Consider the following 8,359-nt stretch of genomic DNA (forward strand, 5'->3'; position numbering starts at 1 on the left):
TGTTGCCTTTCTATCATCTTGAACCAGTCTGGCCATTCTCCTCTGACCTCTGGCATCAACAAGGCATTTTCACCCAGAGAACTGCTGCTCACTGGATATTTTCTCTTTTTGGGACCATCCTCTGTAAACCCTAGAGATGGTTGTGTGTGAAAATCCCAGTAAATACTCAGACCAGCCTGTCTGTCACCAACAACCATGCCACGTTCAAAGTCACTTCAATCACCTTTCTTCCCCATTCAGATGCTCAGTTTGAACTTCAGCAGGTCGTCTTGACCATGTCTACATGCCTAAATGCATTGAGTTGCTGCTACATGACTGGCTGATAAGATATGTGCTGTTTCAATGAGCAGTTGAGCAGGTGTACTTCATAAAGTGACCGGTGAGTGTTTGTTATATCAAGACTTTTTTTTCCCAACTGTATCAAAACAATGCGGTGAAATAACTTCACACGTATGACACAAGATGTTTGATGTTTTGTTATCAAAATGTACAGATTAGGATTTTAACGATGTTCCTCTGGAGTGTTTTTTTCCTGATGCTGTAATATGCTTGTGGCATTCAGGCCCTCTGTTTTGGACAACTTTGCTCTGCTATCCGGTCAGCTGAACACTATCAATAAACTGCTCAAGAATGAAAAGACGCCATCTTTTCGCAACCAGGTTATAATACCGCTGCTTCTGTCTCCAGACCGAGATGAGGATTTAGCAGTGAGTATCAGAGCCCGCGACTAACACGTCTGCCTATTCCTTGTGTTCTTCAAGCAATCTCTCTGAGCTGTCTGTTTACAATCTCGCTCTCCGCTTGTTCTCCCTACAGAAACTCACAGAGCAGCGTGTCCCAGTGTTCAGCCACGAGATTGTACCAGACTACTTGCGGACTAAACCAGATCCAGAGGTGGAGGAGCAAGAGAAACAGCTGAGTGCAGAGGCAGGACGAATTGGCCCAGAGGTGGCACAGGTCAGTTGGGTATTGTATGGACTGATGCTGTCTTACTGACATGCATAAATGTTAAAGGGATTGTTCAGATTATTTGAAGTGGGGTCGTATGAGGTACTTATCCAGTGTCAGTGTATTACACGCAGCAGATGTTGGTCAGCACACAGGCAGGAGTGCTGCCACAGAAGCTAAGCAATGTACTGCTGTGTACATGGGTAGCTGCAAAACGTATTTTATCCACCTAAAAAGAATCAGTATCACTTTGAGTGTTCGCTATATTTAGAATAATTTTACTGCTTTACCTTGCCGCCAGAGTCCCCTTTACGACATCCAGCCTTGCTTCGCTGCGTTTTCTTAGTCACACCTGTTAGATGAGTTCGACCCCTGCATGCCTGCGCTCCAACGTTTCCTCAGAGTGGATGTTTCATATGCAGCTACGTTTGCACGCCACAAGTGAGTAAATGAAATCATTCAAATTACTTGTGTTCAACCTGCTACCTGCTGCCTAATATTACTTAGCTAGATGTTTGACTGAGAGCTGCCTAACACACTCAACATAATGAAAGATTCATAAAGTTGATCTAATATTTGATCACGTCGTCGGTTATAGTTGCCACAGTAGGAACAATGGTTATATATCCTTTGAAACAAGCCACGATTTAACCGTGCACTGCGTCATAATCACACTCTGAGACTTTAACAATCAGCACTACACCTCTGACTGTAGGTATTATATTAACTATGGGTAAGTACTCCATACAAACTTATTTTAAAACATCTGAACAATCCCATTAAGTAGTTATGCTGTGCTAAAAATAGTCTTACATTGTTTACATCTGCAGAATATTTCTAATCGCTCAAACCCTCCTGGTTATATTTCTGTCAACAGAAACAGATCCAGACGTTGAATAAACTGTGTTCCAATCTGTTGGAGAAGCTCAACAATCCTCGTGATGACAGAGATGCAGAAAGTGCAGGTATGTTTTTTTATGTTGTCCAGGTTATTCATGTAAAATGTATTTATACATTTAAATATGTTGACACTTCATGTCTTTTTTTACAGCAATACGACAGAACAAACCATCTTTCAACCCTGCCGACACAAACGCGTTGGTCGGAGCTGTCGCTTTTGGAAAGGGGCTCTCCAAGTGTAGGCCTCCAGGTCCAGTGGCCCCTGGTCATCCAGGCCAAGGGCCCATGATGAGTGGAGGGCCAACCTTACAGCAGGTCACCATTGGTGGCGGTTCAAGCCAGCAAGCAGGTATGGGAGGACCGGTGGCTCCACAGCAGCAAGGGCAGCCAGGTAGGAGACCTGGAGAGCTGGGTTAGTATTTCACCGGACAACTCTGACCGTTTGTTTTCCACTTGCTGCTCTTCATCTCCCCGTGTATGTGTGTTACTGTGAAGATGTTTGGTCGATGAATTGATGCTTTGAATTTCTATATTTTAGGATGTGAATGAGTTTAAGGTGCACAGGGTTTTTACATTAAAGGGTGGGTCCATCTGCGCTCTCTTGTTGTTTTCTGTTTTAATAAACGCCCATCCAGTGATGTATGTCAGAGTGGTGAGAGCTGGGGCATCGGTGGCTTAGTGGATAAAGCAGGCGCCTTATACACAAAGACCCGAGTTCAATTCCAGCCTGCGGCCCTTTGCTGCATGTCGTTCCGTCTCTCTGACTCCCCCTTTCACACTTAACTGTCCAATCAATTAAAGGCAAAACAGGATACAATTATCAGGATAAATAAAGTAATTTGCAAAAACAAAAACAAGAACAAACGGCAGTAATACTTCATATTGTGCTGTTGAGCAACCCAAAGGCCCCGATCACACAGAAAGTGTTTTACAGGTGGCACCGCATTGTCTTTTTTTTTTTTTTTTTTTTTTAATTGAATGACACTGGCAAAAAAGCTTGCTGCATATTTTTATTATTCATTGGCAACCACCCCTGCACCTCCTTACCCAAACCTTCCTGTGTAATCAATGTACCATTTATTATTTTATTTATTTCACAGAAATTGGTAGAGAGTTCTTAAAATGTTGAGGCAGAGGGTACTTGCTGTAGCTCTGGTTGAGAGTGAGAGGCTGTCAGTGAATAGTTTGTTGGACACAGGGAAACGAAGATCTGTGTGGGTACATGAGACCCTAAAAAAGAGGGTGGGTCATGAGGAGTCCAGGAGCTGCTTCTCCATGATGGCCATCTCACATACTGCACTTATGAGCTTCCACGCCTGTTGTGGTAACTGCGGTTTGTAAAGTCGTACAGCTCTGGGTATCAAGCAACTGCTACTACCAGTTTTTTCAACTCGAGTTCAAAGCGCTGCAGCAAAAACGCTGGGCACCTAGAGTGCAGAAACACGAGGCACATTGCAACACAAGAACAGCGAGCAAAAAACTCCATTCCTGTTAAAAACAATTACAAAAAGCCGCCTCCAGCTGCTAAAATGCTTTCTGTGTGATCAGGGCCTGAATCACCACAGAGGAAATCCCATCACTGCTACAGCACCACGTTATATCGCTCTCTTCAAAGCCACCAGACTCCTTTGACAAAAACGGGGATTTTACCTCACAGAACACGGGAGTTGCGGTTTGTTACTTTGTGTTATTGTGTGACTTTCTAATCTGAACTAACGTGGTGTCCACAGCAGTGCGTCACTTAGCTTTCATGCCGGTAAGAGGAATATAGACGATTGATAACACACGGTTCTCAGTCATGAAGAGGCACATTGGCTGGTCGAGGGGGTTTTGTATGAAATGACGTCGTCATGCAGGAACCTACATCAGGTCACATGTTTTTAGAAGGGCTTAGAAAAATAATATCGTAATGCTAAAACGTACGTACTCTGACCAAAATGTAAGTGTCTAAGTTGGATACATGAAAACAAAAAATATTGACCCACCCTTTAAAATTCTCTGTAAAATATTTTAATAAATACAGTATGAAGGTTGAATTATATGAATGATGACACCATGTTTTGGTACCCTTTAACAAATAATTTAAACATTTTTTAGAGAGTAAAACTGCAATAGATTGATCTGATAAATAATATTTCATTCAGTCAGGGTCAAGGTAAGTGTTTATTTGACTTCCTGTATAAAGTGCTGATGCTGCGAGACAGAAATGAATCTCAAATGACCATAATAATTAAGGGAACTAATTTGTGTGCAAATAACCCCAGATAAGACCTGTAGAGTTCTGCATGTAAAACATTATAACCAAGCATTAATGATCTCTTTTTTTTTTCTTCCTCAGGAAAAATGCCAAGCAGCATCAAGACAAACATCAAATCTGCATCTGGTTCGATGCATCCTTATAACCGATGAGCTCTGTCTTTCTTATTTCTTCACCCAACATTTCTTACACGTCAGAGACTCACCTGCAGCAAATATTTCTAATACCTCACCTCTGTATATAATGCCAATTTTTTCATAAATTAGATCAACAAAGTTCCCTTTGAGGCTGTTTCATTCATTAGAGTGCACTTCTCATTTTTGATACATCATCTGAGCCTCAGTGTGTTAGCCACTAGATGGCAGTGTGTCACCAGTCATGGGATTGTTATAGTTTGTATATGGAACTGTGCTAGTTACTCTTTTTCAATAAAACAAGTTAAAAAAGAACGACCTGGTTGCACAGTGACTTCATTTACAGCATCACTTTATCTGTAACGCTGTTTAAAAACCTTGAGAAAGTAACGATTCTGCAAAATTTCGAAGTAATTTTGCCCTTTTTTAGAATCTGAAACAGGAAACATTGTCACAGCCGTTAATTTTTGCAGTCGGCTGGTGTTTCAGCTTTGTATTGTCAAATCTGTAACCTTGTAATTGAACACCGCTCATGTTACGTGTCTTGACATGGGCAGATATCCACCCATCAAATGAGCATCCCAACATTTCAGACACGCACCATGATCTGATGTCTGCTCACCATTTCTTCTTCTCTTGCCTCTCTTTGCTCGTTTTGCTGCAGTACCAAAGGTGAGAATAATGAGGGTGGACGTTGCTCTGTGTGGCCTGATAATGTCAAAGTGTTTAAGGGGGCAAATGAGGAAGTATCGGTGCTGACGTGTGAGGGGGGCCTCTCTCCACGCCGGCTCTCTCTGTCCACTCCAATCCCTGTCCTGCTGCACAGCACAGTGACCGTGCTGCTGTCACAGCATGCGGGCCCATGGCTGACCTACATACACCCTCTGTCCCCAAACAGGCAGACGTCTCGCTGTGTCAGCCACCATGGTCAGACGCTCTGCTGAGACAGCTCAAAGCTGCACAAGGTCACACTTGCGTCCACAGATGAGGTCTAAATTATAAACAAAGACCGAACAGGCAGCATCCTGCAAACCTCACAAAACAGAAAGGTTGAACTGAGTTTGCAGCGACACTGTCACCCAAAAGTTACAGGGTTATGCAGCATTTGCTTGTCTTGAAGGTTCCCTATGAACCATGCTGTATAGTTTGAATTAAAGCTAATCATTTACAGCATACAGTGGAGTTAGATTCTTGGATTTCTGATGTTTTTCCTGCTGTACAGGCAGCTGGTGGGGGGAGGGAGTATTAAGATCCTGTACTTAGTGCTAATACAACGCTGTAAAAGCCCTGCATTGTATGTGTGTGTACACTCAGGAAAATGTATTAAAGATATTAAAAGTACTGAATGCAGAAAAAAAATCAATTTAATCATCAAAATAATTAAAACAATTCAAAGGAAAGCAGCAAATCCCTAAATTTAAGAAGCTGAAACCACGATATTTTTCTACGTGAAAAAATAACTCAGCCGCACTCGTCCATTTTCATGTTTTGTGTGTAAAAATCTAAGTAAAATTATCAGATATTAGTATTGAAGTACTCGAGTAAAAATACCTCAAGTTTGTACATAAAATGTACTTAATTACATTCTGCTACTGCAGGCAGCCACTGACCTCCGTTCATTTCAACTCACCAGAAACAAACAGTGATAATATTTAAGACTTAACTGAGTCAGGTAATCTATTATACATGATCAGCAGAAAATATCCCAAAACACGCAAAAACAATGATGTGATTCTCCCTAATGAAGCGATGATCCTCTGAGGCTGTTAAACTAATTTCATTGCACCTCTTTTGCGAGATGGGCCCACTGACATTTAATGTGCAATTAATTTACAATGATTTTTAAGAGGGATTGATGATATTTAATGAAAATGTATCACCATAAAAGCAATTAAGGAACAATTTTGTTTCTGCATTTTTGATTTCCAACAGCAGAATGAGAACTCCAGAGCAAGGCAGTGATTATGATACACACGTATTCAAACATGTTTAAAATGTCCCGCTAATATACTGATAAAACATATATAATAATCACAACCAAATAGGCTGCCATTATCCCCAAACCTCTAAAATAGTTTAAGAAAATATTTATGACTCATGGTGTAGGTTTAAAGCCATAATGATGTTATTTTTTTTAAAATATGTATATTTTAGTTATGGGGCAGTTTTTATTGAGCCAAAGATGAAAATACATATCACATGTTGCAGCGTCAGTGCTCATTTCATTTTACAGAAAAGAGTTGTGAAATAATACGTTCACAAATGCAGGAAAACATGTAGCTGTTAACAAGACAAAACATCAGTGTATTAATTGTGCATAAAGTAAATAAAGGGGAAAAAGAATGAAAATAAAATAAAATGGAAAAAAGGGAAACAAGGCCTTCCTTAACCCCTTCTATTCCCTTATCCATCACCCTCGTCTTGCTTATTAACTCCTACTCAGAATGGGATACTGTAGAAGAGAACATTACAACTCAGGTCCTTTGTGTGAGGTGTGATATGAGAGGTTGCCAGATTGTGATATATTGTGGGAGTCTGCCCTTTAAGACGTGTCTTATCCTTCCAAATGTGGCATGCTGGTTAGATCATGTAGCCACATATTCGTTGGATAGTTGTATTCGTCATTCCTTTCCATGAAATTAGTCATAGCTTTTTTGCCGTAATGATACAGTAGGAGAGGAATGTTGTCTTAATGCTTTGAATACACCCAGAATGTTTAACATAGCTTCTGGTTCTGGTGAAATATCACCTGAGGGCACAAGACAACGCTGTGAGAGAGGGTTGCTCCTGAGGAATGTTTTGTAGTATCTGTGTAGTGTTTAAAATTGTATAAGGCAGTGTCTGGCGTTGTGCTCGAGACTTTCTTCCCATTTGTCATCTGATATTTGAATACTTTTGTCTTTTTCCCAACTGGCTTTGCAACTTTCCGAAGATTGAGAGACTTATGATAGCAAGGTGTTGTATAGGTAGGACATGAAGTTATTTCGGTTGGGTGATGTTTAAGACAAGTCCTATTAGATGTTTTCTATAATCTCTCATCTGTAAGTGCCTGAGAAAATGATTATTTGGAAGACGGAATTTTGTTTGTAGTTATGCAAAGGTGGCACATGTACCTCCTATATGTAGATCTTTGACACTCTGTATTCCTAACTCCATGTACAGAAGGTTTTATCTGGAGTAGACGGGATAAAAGAGCAATGGGAAGAGTCTTCATGAAGGTAACGCCTGTGCTTTATGACATGTCAAAATGTCTGCTGTGGAACATATGGCCATCATATCAGTGGAATTATATTATTATACAGTTTGACAAGTGCATGTATATAATGTTATCGATTGCCATGCATTCTAGGGCAGTGGTTTTCAACTGGTCCAGCCACGGGTAGAGATGCACCGATCCAGCTTTTTCCGTTTCGATACCGATCCTGATGCTGTGGCTTTGAGTATCAGCCGATACCCGATACCGATCCGATACCATGGTTGACCTAAAAAGCTATATACCTTTACATGTAGAAGAGAAAAGACTAGATCAGGCATTGATGACTACACAGTTCTTTCCTAAGATAAAATGAAACAAGATGAAACAGATTAATGCAATGATGAACTATTTATTTTCAACAAAAATAAACAATTGTGCAGCAGCAGTTGAAATAGTGTGAAATACCTCCACACAGCAGATTCTCTCCTTCGCTCCATGACGTATGACGTAGCTCGCGTCGTAACAGATTTAAAGGAAAGGATCGCCTCAGGTATAGGTTGCATTTTCCGATACCCGATCCGCCTATTTTGATGATATCGGGCCGATATTCGATCCAGATATTGGATCGGTGCATCCCTAGCCACAGGGTCCAGATTTCTGCTTAGTCATTACTTCTTCAAGGTCCACACATCAAAACGTTCAGTATCGTACTTGCATTTGGCCACGCCGTCATGCTAATTCGCTGTCTTTGTCAAGTAGCTGTCCGTTAGTCGTTCTCTCTGCAGCAGGAAAATGGCACCTCAAAATAAAACCTCTGTATCAGAAATTCATCATACTTAACTTTTTTAAATTTTTGTACAGAGTTGACACATTTGCGAGTCACTTGTGGTCCATTCAGAATGGACCTGCAACCCACTTTTGGGC

At 40.9% G+C, this 8,359-nt stretch overlaps 1 protein-coding gene across 2 annotated transcripts in view; it reads left to right on the plus strand.

The window, feature by feature from the left end:
* med8 (mediator complex subunit 8) overlaps positions 1-4,554 on the plus strand; it is a 5,682-nt gene extending 1,128 nt beyond the window's left edge. The window contains exons 3-7 of one of the 2 annotated variants that reach the window (XM_050055173.1): positions 563-707; positions 817-957; positions 1,826-1,913; positions 2,000-2,260; positions 4,187-4,554. In XM_050055173.1, the coding sequence (XP_049911130.1) occupies positions 563-707; positions 817-957; positions 1,826-1,913; positions 2,000-2,260; positions 4,187-4,257 (706 nt within the window). In that variant the 3' untranslated portion in view covers positions 4,258-4,554. The remainder of the gene's footprint in view (positions 1-562; positions 708-816; positions 958-1,825; positions 1,914-1,999; positions 2,261-4,186) is intronic. The other variant, XM_050055174.1, reaches the window with a different exon arrangement.
* Positions 4,555-8,359: the final 3,805 nt, after the last annotated feature.

Source organism: Epinephelus moara, chromosome 10 (genome assembly GCF_006386435.1).
Source record: "Epinephelus moara isolate mb chromosome 10, YSFRI_EMoa_1.0, whole genome shotgun sequence".
Classification (NCBI taxonomy): Eukaryota; Metazoa; Chordata; class Actinopteri; order Perciformes; family Serranidae; genus Epinephelus; species Epinephelus moara.